Raw genomic sequence first — 20,000 nt, forward strand, 5'->3', positions numbered from 1 at the left:
CCATACTCCAAATATACTCCAAAACCATGGAAACTACAGTTACTACGGAAACCACATCCTGGTTTGCCGCCATCACAGCCTCCGCTCCTGTGGAAGGGCTTGTTACAGGATGTATGAGATCATGAGATGTCTGTGAAAATTCGGAGGTCAGCTGCTATGGGTGTTCCAATTCATCTCAAATACGCTCAGTGTGTTCAAACTCGCATTTTATCCAACTGAACTGTTACAGTATACAGTCTGAGCAATCGAGGGTTAAGGGCCTTGCTCAAGGGCCCAACAGTGGCGACCTGGCAGTGGTGGGGCTTGAACCAGCGACCTTTTGATTACTAGTCTGGTACCTTATATATATACAGTATAATTGTTATATTGATGAAACACCAAATGTCCATTAGCAGAGTGTCCACATACTTCTGGCCAGGTTCTGGCACATTCAGTGCTAGACACTATATGAGCTAAAATATTGGGACGCCCCCCTAATTACTAAATTAATGCATTTCAGGCATATGAACATTATAAAGGAAACCATGTGCTTCCGACTTTGCTGCAACAGTTTGGGGAAGGCCCTGTGCTTCAGCTCCACTCAACAGCTCTGGGCTGAACCGGAACACCGACTGCACCCAGCCATACAAATGCTGGGCACAAATTCCCACAGACACACTTCAAAGTCTTGTGGGAAGCTCCTCAGAATAAAAGGTGCTGCTTTAATAGGTCAGGCTCAGGAGTCCAAATACTTTAGACCGTCCAGTGTAACTCAGAAAACCCTTCACTCGTAGTCTCCTGGACTCTGTTACCCATAATTCATCTGGATAAGGTCTGAGTGGAGCACCATGGCCAATACATCCAACCTGCCCCCCCCCCCCCCCCCCAAAAAAAAGAAACAACCCCCCACCCCCACCACCCCCGTCTGACTTCCCCTCGCCGAACTCCAAAACCGAAGCCCCGAAATCGAGACACGGATTCCTCAACGCTGGTTTTACGAGTCCGGCAAGAGCGACTCGTAAAAAAATTCGGAAACGACTCCATATGGGGGTTAAACCAGAGCTAGCCAGGTTTTATATCGTAAAAATAACCATGACGACGGGAAACGGGGGATTCTGATTGGCTGGCAGGTTTGCGGTCATTAATAAATGAATGAATTCATTCATGATTCGGAGATCCGTATCGCGCATGGAGAGTCACGTATCGATCTCCATTATCCCCAGTCTCTGTGCGGCGCCGTCGATCCGCCAGCAGAGGGCGTACTTGCTGCAGTTATGAGGAATCCCCTGCGGCGGATTACGCCCCCTACTGGCGGATCGAGGGCGCCGCACAGAGACCCCTTGCTACTTTATCATCACTAAAACTTGAACCGAGAGCCAAACCAGAGCACAGGCCGGCCCCCCCTGACGCCTCCGGTCCCCTCGCACCTCACTCATCCTCGTCCAGGAAACGTCACCCCGACGGTTTAATGAGCCGCCGGCGGGGCGCATCGCACTTCATTACCGCCTAAACACCGCCGGAATCCTAAACACTGCTGGGGAGGGGGGGGTCAGAGGTCGTCCGGGCATACAGGCCCGATCAGCGACACCTGAGGGGGGTGAAGGACCCGAAGTGTGAACAGACGGGTCCCGTTTGGTAGCAGTCGGTTCAGGACAGACCTGTCTGAAATAAAAGGGGGGTTTCCTCTCTTCATTTGGGCTTTTTGATGTTTCGGGGATTAATTCGACCCCCCTGCTGATGCAACTTCACCCTCCACCCCCCAAAAAACCTAGATTTAATTTAAACAATTTATATTCAACACAGTAAATCATGTAATTGTGGCTCACACACACACACGGCCAAATGTATATGGACACCCCCCATATTGCTGAGCTCGTCTTCCAGCCAATAAAATCAATTCCAGACTTTCAACTGTGGCACAAAGTCACCTGACCTCAACCTGATATGATCAAACACGTTTGGGATGAACTGGAATGTCGACTGCAAGCCAGGCCTTCTGGCCGCCACACCAGCCTGCAAACGAGCGTTTGTGTGAATCAGCGGGTGAATCGCTGAGAGTGAATCAGTAACTCTGAGCATGAAAACATGCAGACAAATGAATCAAAGAGTCACTAAGTGAGTCGGTAGGTTTACGGATCATTAAATAAATTAATTAATGAGTGAATAAACGGAGGGATGATCGAGTGAATCGTTTATTAGGACGGTGGAGGAGCTGATAAGCACATGAATCAGTCTGTGTGAGCAGGAAAACGTTCAGACAAATTAATCAAAGATTCACTTAGTGAGTGAATCAACCTGTGAATCGCTGAGCCAGGAGGTCGGTGGTCTGATGGATCGTTAAATAAATAAATTAATAAGTGAATAAACAGAGAAGTGAATCGTTAATTAGGACGATGGGGGGTGGATAAACGCATGAATCAGTCTGTAAATGAGTGAATCAGTCTGTAAAAGAGTGAGTGGGTGGGTGAGTGAGTGAGTGGGTGAGTGAGTGGGTGGGTGAGTGGGTGGGTGAGTGAGTGAGTGAATGAGTGAGTGAATCAGTCGGTCATAGGGTGAATCAGTCTGTAAAAGAGTGAGTGGGTGAGTGAGTGGGTGGGTGAGTGAGTGAATCAGTCGATCATAGGGTGAATCAGTCTGTAAATGAGTGAGTGGGTGAGTGAGTGGGTGGGTGAGTGAGTGAGTGAATGAGTGAGTGGGTGGGTGAGTGAGTGGGTGAGTGAGTGAATCAGTCGATCATAGGGTGAATCAGTCTGTAAATGAGTGAATCAGTCTGTAAAAGAGTGAGTGGGTGAGTGAGTGGGTGGGTGAGTGAGTGGGTGGGTGAGTGAGTGGGTGGGTGAGTGGGTGGGTGGGTGAGTGGGTGGGTGAGTGAGTGAGTGGGTGGGTGGGTGGGTGAGTGATTGGGTGAGTGAGTGGGTGGGTGAGTGAGTGAGTGGGTGAGTGAGTGAGTGAGTGAGTGGGTGGGTGAGTGAGTGAATGAGTGAGTGAATCAGTCGGTCATAGGGTGAATCAGTCTGTAAATGAGTGAATCAGTCTGTAAAAGAGTGAGTGGGTGAGTGAGTGGGTGGGTGAGTGAGTGAGTGAATGAGTGAGTGGGTGGGTGAGTGAGTGGGTGAGTGAGTGGGTGGGTGAGTGAGTGAATGAGTGAGTGAATCAGTCGATCATAGGGTGAATCAGTCTGTAAATGAGTGAATCAGTCTGTAAAAGAGTGAGTGGGTGAGTGAGTGGGTGGGTGAGTGAGTGGGTGGGTGGGTGAGTGGGTGGGTGAGTGGGTGGGTGGGTGAGTGGGTGGGTGAGTGAGTGAGTGGGTGGGTGGGTGAGTGATTGGGTGAGTGAGTGGGTGGGTGAGTGAGTGAGTGGGTGAGTGAGTGAGTGAGTGGGTGGGTGAGTGAGTGAATGAGTGAGTGAATCAGTCGGTCATAGGGTGAATCAGTCTGTAAATGAGTGAATCAGTCTGTAAAAGAGTGAGTGGGTGAGTGGGTGGGTGAGTGGGTGGGTGGGTGAGTGGGTGGGTGAGTGAGTGAGTGGGTGGGTGAGTGAGTGGGTGGGTGAGTGAGTGGGTGAGTGAGTGAGTGGGTGGGTGAGTGGGTGGGTGAGTGAGTGAGTGGGTGAGTGAGTGAATGAGTGAGTGAATCAGTCGGTCATAGGGTGAATCAGTCTGTAAAAGAGTGAGTGGGTGGGTGAGTGGGTGGGTGAGTGAGTGGGTGGGTGAGTGAGTGGGTGGGTGAGTGGGTGGGTGAGTGAGTGAGTGGGTGGGTGGGTGGGTGAGTGATTGGGTGAGTGGGTGGGTGAGTGAGTGAGTGGGTGAGTGAGTGAGTGAGTGGGTGGGTGAGTGAGTGAATGAGTGAGTGAGTGAATCAGTCGGTCATAGGGTGAATCAGTCTGTAAAAGAGTGAGTGGGTGAGTGAGTGGGTGGGTGAGTGAGTGAATCAGTCGATCATAGGGTGAATCAGTCTGTAAATGAGTGAGTGGGTGAGTGAGTGGGTGGGTGAGTGAGTGAGTGAATGAGTGGGTGGGTGAGTGAGTGGGTGAGTGAGTGAATCAGTCGATCATAGGGTGAATCAGTCTGTAAATGAGTGAATCAGTCTGTAAAAGAGTGAGTGGGTGAGTGAGTGGGTGGGTGAGTGAGTGGGTGGGTGGGTGAGTGGGTGGGTGAGTGAGTGGGTGGGTGAGTGGGTGGGTGGGTGAGTGGGTGGGTGAGTGAGTGAGTGGGTGGGTGGGTGGGTGAGTGATTGGGTGAGTGAGTGGGTGGGTGAGTGAGTGAGTGGGTGAGTGAGTGAGTGAGTGGGTGGGTGAGTGAGTGAATGAGTGAGTGAATCAGTCGGTCATAGGGTGAATCAGTCTGTAAATGAGTGAATCAGTCTGTAAAAGAGTGAGTGGGTGAGTGAGTGGGTGGGTGAGTGAGTGAGTGAATGAGTGAGTGGGTGGGTGAGTGAGTGGGTGAGTGAGTGAATGAGTGAGTGAATCAGTCGATCATAGGGTGAATCAGTCTGTAAATGAGTGAATCAGTCTGTAAAAGAGTGAGTGGGTGAGTGAGTGGGTGGGTGAGTGGGTGGGTGGGTGAGTGGGTGGGTGAGTGAGTGAGTGGGTGGGTGGGTGGGTGAGTGATTGGGTGAGTGAGTGGGTGGGTGAGTGAGTGAGTGGGTGAGTGAGTGAGTGAGTGGGTGGGTGAGTGAGTGAATGAGTGAGTGAATCAGTCGGTCATAGGGTGAATCAGTCTGTAAATGAGTGAATCAGTCTGTAAAAGAGTGAGTGGGTGAGTGGGTGGGTGAGTGAGTGGGTGGGTGGGTGGGTGAGTGAGTGGGTGGGTGAGTGAGTGGGTGGGTGAGTGAGTGGGTGAGTGAGTGAGTGAGTGGGTGGGTGGGTGGGTGAGTGAGTGAGTGGGTGAGTGAGTGAATGAGTGAGTGAATCAGTCGGTCATAGGGTGAATCAGTCTGTAAATGAGTGAATCAGTCTGTAAAAGAGTGAGTGGGTGAGTGAGTGGGTGGGTGAGTGGGTGGGTGGGTGAGTGGGTGGGTGAGTGAGTGAGTGGGTGGGTGGGTGGGTGAGTGATTGGGTGAGTGAGTGGGTGGGTGAGTGAGTGAGTGGGTGAGTGAGTGAGTGAGTGGGTGGGTGAGTGAGTGAATGAGTGAGTGAATCAGTCGGTCATAGGGTGAATCAGTCTGTAAATGAGTGAATCAGTCTGTAAAAGAGTGAGTGGGTGAGTGAGTGGGTGGGTGAGTGAGTGGGTGGGTGAGTGGGTGGGTGAGTGAGTGGGTGGGTGAGTGAGTGGGTGGGTGAGTGAGTGGGTGAGTGAGTGAGTGAGTGGGTGGGTGGGTGGGTGAGTGAGTGAGTGGGTGAGTGAGTGAATGAGTGAGTGAATCAGTCGGTCATAGGGTGAATCAGTCTGTAAAAGAGTGAGTGGGTGGGTGAGTGAGTGGGTGGGTGAGTGGGTGAGTGAGTGGGTGGGTGAGTGAGTGGGTGGGTGAGTGAGTGAGTGGGTGGGTGAGTGGGTGGGTGAGTGAGTGAGTGGGTGGGTGGGTGGGTGAGTGATTGGGTGAGTGGGTGGGTGAGTGAGTGGGTGGGTGAGTGAGTGGGTGGGTGAGTGAGTGGGTGAGTGAGTGAGTGAGTGGGTGGGTGGGTGGGTGAGTGAGTGAGTGGGTGAGTGAGTGAATGAGTGAGTGAATCAGTCGGTCATAGGGTGAATCAGTCTGTAAAAGAGTGAGTGGGTGGGTGAGTGAGTGGGTGGGTGAGTGGGTGAGTGAGTGGGTGGGTGAGTGAGTGGGTGGGTGAGTGAGTGGGTGGGTGAGTGAGTGGGTGGGTGAGTGGGTGGGTGAGTGAGTGAGTGGGTGGGTGGGTGGGTGAGTGATTGGGTGAGTGGGTGGGTGAGTGAGTGAGTGGGTGAGTGAGTGAGTGAGTGGGTGGGTGAGTGAGTGAATGAGTGAGTGAATCAGTCGGTCATAGGGTGAATCAGTCTGTAAATGAGTGAATCAGTCTGTAAAAGAGTGAGTGGGTGAGTGAGTGGGTGGGTGAGTGAGTGGGTGGGTGGGTGAGTGGGTGGGTGAGTGAGTGAGTGGGTGGGTGAGTGAGTGGGTGGGTGAGTGAGTGGGTGAGTGAGTGAGTGGGTGGGTGAGTGGGTGAGTGAGTGAGTGGGTGAGTGAGTGAGTGAATGAGTGAGTGAATCAGTCGGTCATAGGGTGAATCAGTCTGTAAAAGAGTGAGTGGGTGAGTGAGTGAGTGGGTGGGTGAGTGGGTGGGTGGGTGAGTGAGTGAGTGGGTGAGTGAGTGAGTGAATGAGTGAGTGAATCAGTCGGTCATAGGGTGAATCAGTCTGTAAAAGAGTGAGTGGGTGGGTGAGTGAGTGGGTGGGTGGGTGAGTGGGTGGGTGAGTGAGTGAGTGGGTGAGTGAGTGAGTGAATGAGTGAGTGAATCAGTCGGTCATAGGGTGAATCAGTCTGTAAAAGAGTGAGTGGGTGGGTGAGTGAGTGGGTGGGTGAGTGAGTGAGTGGGTGAGTGAGTGAATGAGTGAGTGAGTGAATCAGATAGCGTGTCTCAGATTCACTGCAGACAGACAGAGGTTAGCGTGAGGCTCAGCTTCGCTCGGGGCACAGAACAAACCCCCCTATAATAACGCCGGCGCAGGTCTGATTACGGCTTTAACCCTTTCACTTCATCACTTCATCAGCGTGAGATCCAGAACGCGCCCCGCCCCCCTGATTGCTCACGCCGTGTTATAACCAGCGCTTCATTAGGGGGGAATGTGAGGAATGTGAGGAATCCCAATCAGAAGCGTATAATCAGGGCGGGGAGACGAGCGCTCGCGTGCGGGCGTGTGTACGTGCGCCGCGCGAATCCCCCGGAACGCTCGTCTGAACGACGGAAACGTAATTGTACGCTCACACGTGCGCCCGTTACGAGCTCCGGGCACAAAGAGCCGATCTGGGTGAAGAGCCGACGTCTGAATAGCGGCCGTGACATCATGTCCCGAACCCGCCGCCTGAAGGTCGACGCCATCGCGGCGAGATGGGACACACCGCCGCGGTTTTACCATGCCGAGGGTTCGGCGGCGGGCGGCGAGTCTCGACTCGGTTCAGTTTACAAAACCCGTCTGATTAGCATGACGTAGCCGCAATAACGTAGGTGCTGCACGCCCGAGGACCTGGGTTTGATCCTCGGCTTCTCGGCACGGACGGGTTCTCTGAGGACAAACGGCTGTCAGTCATATCCAAGTCCCTGCAACAGTGGCACCTACAGGGTCAGAGGATCACACCGAGCGCATCGTGTTTGGGAGAATCCGCCCGTCTGGTGAAAAGAAGCGGTTTGCGACTTGAAAATGACGATATTAGATGGATGGAAAGGCAGCTGTACCTTGGACGACGCTGTCCACAGTCAAGCGAGCTTTACATCAGTATACAAGGCGAGAAATAAGCTCCTGCTATGAATCCTAACCTAATGATTCATTAATTCGTCTACTGGATCACTGATTCATTCACTCACAGGCGTCCTCGCTTACTCACCTACTTGCAATCGAGTTTACTGGAGTCACCGATTCGTTTGCTGACTCGTTCACTTGCTCATTTAGTCAGTGACTCCTTGAATCATCCGTCCATAGATTTAATTGCTCAGATTTACTGAATCACATTCTTACTGAGTCACTCACTTGCTAAATGATTCAGAAGTTTGTTCACTCGGTGACTCCTTGAATCATTTGCACAGTGATTTACTGAATCACTTTAGTAACCTGCTAAAGAGTCACTATCAGAGTCACTGATTTGCCAAATGATTCATACGACTCACTTACAGACACTGTGACAGAGTCATCTGCTTGCTTGTTCTGCTTGCGTAACTGATGAATCAATTATTAGAGGCCTCACAGTCTGGTCTGTTGACTCACTTGTTCATTCAGTCAGCGACTCATTGAATCATTTGGACATTGATGTACTGAATCACTTTAGTATCTTGCCAATTCACTTATTTGCTAAATGATTCACACGACTCACTTAATCTCTGCTCATTCACCGCCTTGCTGATTCATTCATTCACCCAGCGATTCACCAATTCATGTGCTAAACTGATGAATCAGTAAGTGTGCTGACTCGCTTGTTCATTCAGTCAGCGACACTTTGAATCATTTACACACTGATTTACTGAATCACCTCAGTAACCTCACTTTCTGACCTTATACCGAATCGCCGATTCACTGACCAACTTACTTTGCTTTAATCTGATGAAACATCCACGCCGCTGTCCGCAGTCCAGCGAGCTTTACGCCGACCTGAGCGTCGAGGCTGGCGTGTCAGTACGGCGCTCCTGGCCCGAGACCCTGTTAGCGCTTTCATCTCGGATGGATACGTTATCGTCTCCACGCCTGGTAGCACCGAAGCTTTTTATCTGACATCCAGAACGAGGCGTGACGCCGCCGAGAGGAAAACACGTCCATAAATCCGGCGGGTTATGAGATCGCTCCCGGGGTCGCACAGCGAGGGCTCGCGGACGGAATGTTTCCACATACTTCAGACGCTAACGTTTCTCAGGCTGAGGAGCCGGACGGGACGCGCGCACACACACACACACACACACACACACACACACCTCGAGCGCCGCTTCCTCGTGACGGGCGTTTAACACGGCGATTCATCTCGTCCGCTTCAGCAGCGGCGGTAAATCTGCGGCACTCAGAGCCCACAGATGAAAGAGAGATGAAAGGGAGGAAGCGGGGGGTGCGGGGGGGGGGGGGGGGGGGGGGGGGGTGCGCGAGATGAAAGCCGAGGGTCTGAGCGGCGTCTCACTCACACGCTAACAGACAGGTGGACACCAGGACCGGACCGATATACCGCCGGACTGATACCATCGTCCGATATTCTGCACCAGATATCAGCTGGAATCAAGACTGTAGAGTCTCTTAAAGGTTCTATAGGGATACTATAGGGATATGATTTCAATAATTATCACACAACACACGCTCACGTGACATGCTAGGCCCTGCACCTCTCTAACGGGCGGGGCTAAAACACCCGCTCACGTGACATGCTAGGCCCTGCACCTCTCTAACGGGCGGGGCTAAAACACCCGCTCACGTGACATGCTAGGCCCTGCTGAATGGAATGAGGACTGTGGGGAGTTCTTACTCTCGCTCCTTCTCGCTGAGCTTGTCGGTGATGGTGTCCCGGACGGTGGAGCGCGAGCCCCGGTGCACGACGGGATACCTGAGTGGGATCTGCAGGAAGCAGGAAATCATCAGAACCAGGTGCGCTGTGTAACCCAGGGCCACCGCCACACTCCCATCATCCTTTGCTGCAGACAGAAACAACAGAGCAGAGAAACGGGTCAGAAAAACAAGAAACGCCCGGCCGACACCCACACAGGACAAAAATCCAACACAGCAGCACCGAGTCTTCTCCTACAACGCTGGGTTACATGAGAAGATCCTCAAACCAGAGCCAGTACAGATCATCAAGGCTGCAAGATCATTTTGTGGACTCTTCAGCTCACCAGCTTCCAAACTTCTCAGTTCCTCGGTTCTTCAGTGCTCCAGCTCTCCAGATCTCCAGCGTCTCAGCTCTTTACTTCTCCAGCTTCTCAGTTCTTCAGCTCTTCAGTTCTCCAGCTTCTCAGTTCTTCAGCTCTTCAGTTCTCCATCTCATCAGTTCTCTCAATTAAGTTCTTCACCTCCTCAGATGCTCGGCTCTTTAGCTTCTTAACTCTTCAGCTTCTTAGCTCTTCAGTTCTCCAGCTCTTCAGCTTCTCAGTTACACAGTTCTTCAGCTCCTCAGATCCTTAGCTCTTCAGTTCTCCAGCTTCTCAGCTCTCCAGCTCTTCAGTTCTCCAGCTCCTCAGTTCTTCAGTTCTTTATTTCTTCAGCTCTTCAGCCTCTCAGGTCTTCAGCCCCTCAGCTCACCCTAAAGCTTTTAAAGAGGATTCTGTGCTCATCCAGAACTCCACATGTGGATTTAGATGTATGTAGATGTATGTGCTCATGGTGGAAGATCTAACCACCTCAGCCTGCAGCTCAAGATCTTCCAGATTAATGATCAGATCAGATCTTTTAGGAGGCTTCATGTCTCATCATCATGAGTAAGATCAGAAAGCTCTGAGAGATCGACTCCAAACTTCAGGATCAAACCAGACATGAACACAAACCCTGTACCGTCCATAAACTTTTGGCTGTGTAGGATACACTAAACAGTCAAAAGTATATGGACACCTGTGCTAATTATAGAGGGGTGGGAAACAAACTGGTACCATTTCTGCTACCATTGCAAACAAAACCCCAGAGCCCTGAACAGCTTTGGGATGGATTGGAATGTGGACTGTGAGCCTGGCCTTCCCATCCAAAAATGCTCTTTTGCAATAATACATGCACAAACAAAATCTCCAAAATCTCGCGCAAGGTCTTCATGGTTTGGAATGTGAAGTCCGAGAAGCCTCCGTACTGCCAAAAGTACATGGACGCCTGAGTAGTTTGGGTAAGGTTGTACGGGCGGGTCACATGGTTCGTTTGCGCTTTTATGTACATGACATCATCGTAAAGAGATCTGTACGCCCGCCAGCGCGGCTAATGCTAGCGTTCGGCACCCCGTAATCAAGCGCTTAAGTGCGCGCTTCCAAAATAATGACATACAATCTGAGGTAGACGCGGGGTCACATGACCCGCCCGTACAACAACAAAGAACCACGCCGCTCGGTCCCGAGGACGTTTGAACTCGGAGCTTTACGGCGTTACGTAATCGCAGCGGCGCGTCCGCTCTCGCCCCGGGACGTCGCGAGAGTTTGGGCTTTTATTCGCCCGCGCCTGGGTGCCAGCGGCCGTTCCCGTCGACCACCCGCGCGGCTGGATGTTGGCAGCGCGCACCGCCAGCTTGATCGGAGGTTTACCTCACTAATACCCGCGCTGCAGCGTGAAATCAAAACAGCCCGGGGCGGGGCGGAGCCGCCGTGTGAGGTTTAGCACCGTCGCTCGCGTGTTTAGTGCCGGATTTCACCGGGTTCTAACCCCAGAATGTTCTGGATTACTGCGGGAGGGGTGTGTGTGTGTGGGGGGGGTGTGTGTTTTCAAAAACGATTCAGTCTGCTCACAAACAAACTCAATGATCAAAAGTATGTGGACACCCGGTACATTCCAAAATCATGAAGATTTAGTCATATCCAATCACCCCATTGCACTGCTGCAGACCTTTACTCCTGACCCAGGGGGGGCCGTGACTAACACACACGCCCCCTCCGACACGCGTGCCGCACCGACCGCTTCTTTTCACCCGCGGCGGGCGGGTTCATACAGAGATCCGTATCGCGCACGGAGAGTCGCACGCCAGCAGAGGGCGTCCCATATACCTTATATAAGATATCCTACACTGATGGACATCCCATACCATAATCATTAGCCTTAAGATTTTGGAGTGTGTGTGTGAGAATTCATGCCCATTTGTGCACATTCAGTCCAGGAAGCAAAGCACAGTCACTGTTCCAATTCATCCCTCACACGTTCAGAAGGATGGAGGTCTGGGCTCTGTGTGGTGAAGATCTCAACCCAATCTAACAGCCTTGGTTCAAAAGGAAGTGAATCCCTGTAGTCATGTTCCAAAATGTAATAAATAAGGCATTCCCAGACTAGTGGAGGTTGGTATGGCCTGGGTGCCAACTTCGGTGCCAACAATCTGTACTGACACGTCACACACACACACGTTACCTTGGAAGTCTTCCGAGTTTGGCAGCTTCACCCCACAGATCACAAAGTCTGACTGATTATTCTGTAAACACACACACACACACACACACACACACACACACACACACACACACAGCTGTGGTAAACAACACACATTTCAGACCGCAGAGTGTGTGTGTGTCAGTCAAAAAGAACAAATCCCAGTTCATCCACACGGGTGAAATAATGAGTAACCAGTGAGGTGTGAGTGTGTGTGTGTGTGTGTGTGTGTGTGTGTGTGCTCACCACATTGATGGGGTAGATGTATGAAAGTTCGGAGTGGAGTTGACGACACCGAAATGTAAGTTGGGCGTTGGTCTTCAGGAACAGTTCTCTGTACACACACACACACACACACACACACACACACACACACACACACACACGGTAGAGTGGAATGATCTTAAACACTGTACACACAGCAGGCACAAAAGTATGTGGACGCCCGACAGTGAGCTTGACTCGGTTTATCCTGGAACAGAATTTGTGGAAGGGTCAGGCCTCAATGTGTCCATTTTACTTGGGGCTGTGGTCAGGGAAACCAGTCGTGCAGGACCAGGGCGTGGCTGAAACACACACTTGTTGAGTATAAGTCCGTCATACAGGGCTGAATACTTTATATCAAATGGAAATATCAGTGGCTTTATTAGTGGACGAATGGCAGGAGCTTCAGTCACAAACGCTGCTTGACCGACTTGTGTTTCATGACGTGTGGAGTACACCAAGAGAACGGTCCAGTGGTAATTAGGGACTGACCTTTTTGCAGTGCTTTCCTTCTGTAGATCTGTTAGAGCTTCTCGCTCTGTCGTCAGAACCTGGTGCTGGGACGAGAACGTCTCTTCTACAACACACACACACACACACACACACATCAGGCTCGGGTGGAGGGATACGGAGAGAGTAGCGTGCTCCTCCATACGTGCTGAGCTGAACACACCGCTGGCTGGTGTAAAGAACTCTAACGGTGTGTGTGTGTGTGTGTGTGTGTGTGTGTTCACACTGCTTTGATGGGATGAGGGTGGAATGCTGCTGTGATTGAGGATGATGCAGTAAAACAGTGATAGGTAATCTGTGTGTGTGTGTGTGTGTGTGTGTTAGGCAGATCTGGAATGTCTGGACACGTACAACACCAGCACAGGTGCTGTACTGCACCATCATACACACACACACACACACACACACACACACACACACACCTGGTTCTATTCTGTGCTGTGTTGTTTTACAGTGTTTGTGATTTGGGACGTGGCCCATGTGTCCCCAAACGACCTCAGTGCCCAGTGTGTGTGTATATACATGCACGTGTGTGTTGAGTGTGTGTGTGTGTGTGTGTGTGTGTGTGTGTGTGTAGACGTGTGTGTGTGTGTGTGTGTGTGTGTGTGTGTGTGTAGACGAGTGTGTGTGTGTGTGTGTGTGTGTGTGTGTAGACGAGTGTGTGAGTGTGTGTGTGTGTGTAGACGAGTGTGTGTGTGTGTGTGTGTGTGTGTAGACGAGTGTGTGTGTGTGTGTGTGTAGACGAGTGTGTGTGTGTGTGTGTGTGTAGACGAGTGTGTGTGTGTGTGTAGACGTGTGTGTGTGTGTGTAGACGAGTGTGTGTGTGTGTGTGTGTGTGTGTAGACGTGTGTGTGTGTGTGTGTAGACGAGTGTGTGTGTGTGTGTGTGTGTGTAGACGAGTGTGTGTGTAGACGTGTGTGTGTGTGTGTGTGTGTGTGTGTGTAGACGAGTGTGTGTGTGTGTGTGTGTGTGTAGACGAGTGTGTGTGTGTGTGTGTAGATGAGTGTGTGTGTGTGTGTGTGTGTGTGTGTGCAGATGTGTGTGTGTGTGTGCAGTGTGTATAGATGTGTGTGTAGACGAGTGTGTGTGTGTGTGTGTGTGTGTGTGTGTGTGTGTGTGTGTGTGTACCTTTCCTCTGTACGTGGTTCCTCTCTTTGTGCAGTGTGTCGTTCTCTCTGTGTAGAGCTTTCCTCTGTCTGCTCACCTCACTCCGTAACACTCCGATACGTAACTGCATACACTCACGCTCCTTCTTCTACACACACACACACACACACACACACACACACACACACACACACACAGAGAGAGAGAGAACAAGAAGACGTGCATTAATTGGAGGGGTGAACTGAACACGTGGAAGCTCATGGACAGGAAGAGACGCCACAGACAGCGACTGCACATAACTGGACCCCTGAGCAGCACCTTCTCTGCATCTACGCTGGGAACAGTGGAGGATCCATCTTGGTACCAGCAGCGTCAGGTGGAAGCGATCAGCTCTAACGAGGGTAACGTATACGACGCGAGGTCACATGATCAGAGCTTTTATGGACGCCAGGATGAAGTCCAGACCCTTCGTTTAGCGAAACGCTCGGCGAGGAACAGAGAGGAACGCTTTTCATTTTGGAGTCGCGCCAACCCATGAGAAGATCAAAGCCGTTCTGGACGATAGAGAGAGACTCAATGTTCTTCTGATCATGTGACCATCAGAGCGTTCCATCGAGTGATGATAAAGGGACCGAGGAGCAGATCTGATGATGTCGGGGGGGGTTCGGTCCGGGGTCCCCAAGCACATCAGACGGAGAAGAAGATGGAGTGAAAGTGTGAAGGAGACGGGAGGAGATCTCTCAGCCTTTCATGTCGCTCTCTGTTCCTCCATTATGATGATGAAGATGATGATGATGATAAAACCACACGGTCGCTGACGGGCGGGTGGATGTGGGTGTGAAGGTTCCTCACCGTGAGGATCAAAGCAAACATCTCGTGTGTGTTATCAGAGCCCGAGTGCTGATAGGACCTCCATCGGCCCTGATACACACCCGACGCGCACGCACACACACACACACACACACACACACACACGTGCTAATCACACACCAGCGCTGGCACGAGACGCACCTCAGACGCACCTCCTCAGACATTTTGCAGGGGTTCCATCACTTTCTGACCCAGAACTTGCCTGATCACAACAAATTTGGAGTGCGCCTGTGGGAATTTGTGCCCGTTCAGTCAAAAGAACACCTGCTCAGGCAGGTTGCTGGGATCCTGTCACACCAAGCTCTTGTGCAACAGGTCAGGTCCTTCCCCAAACTGCTGCCACACAGCCTGTTCTACAGAATGGATTTCATGCACCTGAAACACCTGAACTCTGAATTAGGAACTCAGTCCACATACTTTTGAACATGTTGTGCATATATACTGTTTATTAACGATTCGATTAATGATCTATTTGCTTTCAACGTCATGATTCATATAAATACGCGTTTGTGGGGGGTGAGCAGATCAGTCAGGTGTCCACATATTTCTGGCTGTGCCTGAGGGAGCGACTCTCACCAGTTCGGTACAGGCCGCCGTGGTTCGGAGCTTCTCCTCGATCTGTCGGCCGATTCTCTGCACCGTCACCTGCGTCTGTTTAATCGCCTTCTGCGCCGTGTGGAGTCTAAACGGACAGAGGAGTTAGCATGGTTAGCATTAGCATGATCAGCATTAGCATACAGCGCTGTGGCGGAACAGGAACCTTCACATTCATACCCTGACAGGGGGTGGGACAGCAAATCAACAAAACCAGCAATAAATTAACAAGACATAAAAAAAACAAGAAATAAATATAAGAAAAAAATTTTAACAAAAAAATCAAATAAACAAATAAATTAATAAACAAGATGAGAAAAATAAAAAAATTTAAATAAATACAAAAAACTACAAATTAAAAACTTGAAAGACAAAAAATAAACAAAAAAACAAGAAATAAATATAAGAAAAAAAATTTAAAACAAAAAATCAAGTAAACAAATAAATTAATAAGAGAATAATGAAAAAAAGACAAAAAATAAACAAAAATAAAAACATGAAATAAACAAAACATAAAAAACAAAATAAATAAATAAAAAATTAAACAAAAAACATGAAATAAACAAAAAATAAAAACAAAAAATAAAAAACAAGAAAAACAAGAAATAAACAAAAAATAAAAATCAAGAAATAAACAAAAAATAAAAACAAAAAAGAAGAAATAAACAAAAAATAAAAATAAAAATCAAGAAATAAATAAAAAATATAAATAAAAATCAAGAAATAAACAAAAAATAAAAACAAAAAACAAGAAATAAACAAAAAATAAAAAACAACAAATAAACAATAAATAAAAAACATGAGAAATAAACAAGATCAAAAATAATAAACAAAAAACAATAAATAAACAAAAAAAAGCTGCTCAGGTGGTGCAGCGGTAAGAACACACGCTGGAACCAGAGCTGGATCTGGAATACATCGGATCGAATCTCGGCTCTGCCTGCCGGCTGAGGCTGAGCGACCACATGAACAACGATTGTTCAACAATAATTAAACCCTCGATAATTAATCTGACTGACGATGATAAAAGTCCCTCTGAGGCTGTTTGGGGTGAGAAGCTGAAGCATCTCTCTCTCGTCTCTCTCTCGTCTCTCTCTCGTCTCTCTCTCTCTCTCGTCTCTCTCTCTCGTCTCTCTCTCGTCTCTCTCTCTCTCGTCTCTCTCTCTCTCGTCTCTCTCGTCTCTCTCTCTCGTCTCTCTCTCTCTCTCGTCTCTCTCTCTCGTCTCTCTCTCGTCTCTCTCTCGTCTCTCTCTCTCTCGTCTCTCTCGTCTCTCTCTCTCTCGTCTCTCTCTCTCGTCTCTCTCTCTCTCTCGTCTCTCTCTCTCGTCTCTCTCTCGTCTCTCTCTCGTCTCTCTCTCTCTCGTCTCTCTCGTCTCTCTCTCTCGTCTCTCTCTCTCTCTCTCGTCTCTCTCTCTCTCTCGTCTCTCTCTCGTCTCTCCTGATGTGAAGCTCTGATTATAAACTCTAATCAGCGTCTGATCAGACCGGCGTATCACCGGAGCAATCTGATAGGCTCTTATCGTGTTTCACGCATTGCTGAGCGCTCGTCGTCCAATCAGAGCAGGACGTGAGTGGTTGCACGGTAACTTCAAACAAAAATAAACAAACTTACAAACACAAACAAACAAACGACACATCAAACAAAACACGCTTTCATCTTTTAGTAAACAATCAGATGATACGAATCCCTGCTCTTCAGCCGGGGCGTGGTCCCTGCCTAACAGTCCCAAAAACAGGGGCGTGGTCACTTTCTATCAGTCCCAAAAACAGGGGCGTGGTCACTTTCTATCAGTCCCAAAAACAGGGGCGTGGTCACTTTCTATCAGTCCCAAAAACAGGGGCGTGGTCCCTGCCCATCGGTCCCAGTAACAGGGCTGTTATATTAACACTCAGGGTTTGAAACGGCACCAGCTCGTGGTGAGACGTCCACATACTTTTGGTCACATCCTGGATCGTGTATTTAGGTCGTAGTTGAACATCTCAGTGTAAATCTGGAGGTACTAACGGAGCTCAGGACTCAGCACTGGCGCATTCACGTCGATCTTTGATCAGACTGCTTTTGTTTTGACTTCATCATGTGACCCAACTGATTTTGTTTTGTTCTCGGACGCTGATGTTTGTTTTGTTTTGTTTGGACGCTCGGTTTCGGTTCCTGGGAGGAAAAACGAAAGCACATGGAGCGTAAACACATCAAACACGGAACCATTCGGAACACAGCTGATGGAACCAACCACGGGCTGGCACAGATACAGGACCCACAGCACGACACCGGCCAGACCGCCCTTCAGGGTACAGCGGACACAGCAGTACAGAACGGAAACATCAAACTCTACAGTTCCTGTATCAAAGTTCTGGTTCCGGTACCAAACTCTACAGTTCCTGTACCAGACCCAACAGTTCCTGTACCAAACTCTCCAGTTCCTGTACCAAACTCAACAGTTCCTGTACCAAACTCAATAGTTTCTGTACCAAACCCAACAGTTCCTGTACCAAACCCAACGGTTCCTGTACCAAACTCTACAGTTCCTGTACCAGACCCAACAGTTCCTGTACCAAACTCTACAGTTCCTGTACCAGCCCCACCAGTTCCTGTACCAAACTCTACAGTTCCTGTACCAGACCCAACAGTTCCTGTACCAAACTCTACAGTTCCTGTACCAGACCCAACAGTTCCTGTACCAAACTCTACAGTTCCTGTACCAGACCCAACAGTTCCGATACCAGACCCAACAGTTCCTGTACCAAACTCTACAGTTCCTGTACCAGACCCAACAGTTCCTGTACCAAACTCAACAGTTCCTGTACCAAACTCTACAGTTCCTGTACCAGACCCAACAGTTCCGATACCAGACTCAATAGTTCCTGTACCAAACTCTACAGTTCCTGTACCAGACCCAACAGTTCCGATACCAGACTCAATAGTTCCTGTACCAAACTCAACAGTTCCTGTACCAAACTCTACAGTTCCTGTACCAGACCCAACAGTTCCGATACCAGACTCAATAGTTCCTGTACCAAACTCTACAGTTCCTGTACCAGACCCAACAGTTCCTGTACCAAACTCTACAGTTCCTGTACCAAACTCTACAGTTCCTGTACCAGACCCAACAGTTCCTGTACCAAACTCAATAGTTTCTGTACCAAACCCAACAGTTCCTGTACCAAACCCAACGGTTCCTGTACCAAACTCTACAGTTCCTGTACCAGACCCAACAGTTCCTGTACCAAACTCTACAGTTCCTGTACCAGCCCCACCAGTTCCTGTACCAAACTCTACAGTTCCTGTACCAGACCCAACAGTTCCTGTACCAAACTCTACAGTTCCTGTACCAGACCCAACAGTTCCTGTACCAAACTCTACAGTTCCTGTACCAGACCCAACAGTTCCGATACCAGACCCAACAGTTCCTGTACCAAACTCTACAGTTCCTGTACCAGACCCAACAGTTCCTGTACCAAACTCAACAGTTCCTGTACCAAACTCTACAGTTCCTGTACCAGACCCAACAGTTCCGATACCAGACTCAATAGTTCCTGTACCAAACTCTACAGTTCCTGTACCAGACCCAACAGTTCCGATACCAGACTCAATAGTTCCTGTACCAAACTCAACAGTTCCTGTACCAAACTCTACAGTTCCTGTACCAGACCCAACAGTTCCGATACCAGACTCAATAGTTCCTGTACCAAACTCTACAGTTCCTGTACCAGACCCAACAGTTCCTGTACCAAACTCTACAGTTCCTGTACCAAACTCTACAGTTCCTGTACCAGACCCAACAGTTCCTGTACCAAACTCAATAGTTTCTGTACCAAACCCAACAGTTCCTGTACCAAACCCAACGGTTCCTGTACCAAACTCTACAGTTCCTGTACCAGACCCAACAGTTCCTGTACCAAACTCTACAGTTCCTGTACCAGCCCCACCAGTTCCTGTACCAAACTCTACAGTTCCTGTACCAGACCCAACAGTTCCTGTACCAAACTCTACAGTTCCTGTACCAGACCCAACAGTTCCGATACCAGACTCAATAGTTCCTGTACCAAACTCTACAGTTCCTGTACCAGACCCAACAGTTCCTGTACCAAACTCTACAGTTCCTGTACCAGACCCAACAGTTCCTGTACCAAACTCTACAGTTCCTGTACCAGACCCAACAGTTCCTGTACCAAACTCTACAGTTCCTGTACCAGACCCAACAGTTCCTGTACCAAACTCAACAGTTCCTGTACCAAACTCTACAGTTCCTGTACCAGACCCAACAGTTCCTGTACCAAACTCAACAGTTCCTGTACCAAACTCTACAGTTCCTGTACCAGACCCAACAGTTCCGATACCAGACTCAATAGTTCCTGTACCAAACTCTACAGTTCCTGTACCAGACCCAACAGTTCCGATACCAGACTCAATAGTTCCTGTACCAAACTCAACAGTTCCTGTACCAAACTCTACAGTTCCTGTACCAGACCCAACAGTTCCGATACCAGACTCAATAGTTCCTGTACCAAACTCTACAGTTCCTGTACCAGACCCAACAGTTCCTGTACCAAACTCTACAGTTCCTGTACCAAACTCTACAGTTCCTGTACCAGACCCAACAGTTCCTGTACCAAACTCAATAGTTTCTGTACCAAACCCAACAGTTCCTGTACCAAACCCAACGGTTCCTGTACCAAACTCTACAGTTCCTGTACCAGACCCAACAGTTCCTGTACCAAACTCTACAGTTCCTGTACCAGCCCCACCAGTTCCTGTACCAAACTCTACAGTTCCTGTACCAGACCCAACAGTTCCTGTACCAAACTCTACAGTTCCTGTACCAGACCCAACAGTTCCGATACCAGACTCAATAGTTCCTGTACCAAACTCTACAGTTCCTGTACCAGACCCAACAGTTCCTGTACCAAACTCTACAGTTCCTGTACCAGACCCAACAGTTCCTGTACCAAACTCAACAGTTCCTGTACCAAACTCTACAGTTCCTGTACCAGA

At 49.5% G+C, this 20,000-nt stretch overlaps 1 protein-coding gene across 2 annotated transcripts in view; it reads right to left on the bottom strand.

Annotated features, from left to right (window-relative positions):
• uvrag (UV radiation resistance associated gene) overlaps nucleotides 1-20,000 on the bottom strand; it is a 58,427-nt gene that overhangs the window by 24,459 nt on the left and 13,968 nt on the right. The window contains exons 7-12 of one of the 2 annotated variants that reach the window (XM_063014242.1): nucleotides 14,990-15,095; nucleotides 13,565-13,688; nucleotides 12,419-12,503; nucleotides 11,909-11,996; nucleotides 11,645-11,705; nucleotides 9,087-9,252 (exon numbers count right to left, since the gene is read on the bottom strand). In XM_063014242.1, coding sequence (XP_062870312.1) covers nucleotides 9,087-9,252; nucleotides 11,645-11,705; nucleotides 11,909-11,996; nucleotides 12,419-12,503; nucleotides 13,565-13,688; nucleotides 14,990-15,095 — 630 coding nt within the window. Of the gene's footprint in view, nucleotides 1-9,086; nucleotides 9,253-11,644; nucleotides 11,706-11,908; nucleotides 11,997-12,418; nucleotides 12,504-13,564; nucleotides 13,692-14,989; nucleotides 15,096-20,000 lie in introns of both variants that reach the window. The other variant, XM_063014241.1, reaches the window with a different exon arrangement.

The sequence above is a fragment of the Trichomycterus rosablanca genome, chromosome 18, assembly GCF_030014385.1.
Source record: "Trichomycterus rosablanca isolate fTriRos1 chromosome 18, fTriRos1.hap1, whole genome shotgun sequence".
NCBI classification, from domain to species: Eukaryota; Metazoa; Chordata; class Actinopteri; order Siluriformes; family Trichomycteridae; genus Trichomycterus; species Trichomycterus rosablanca.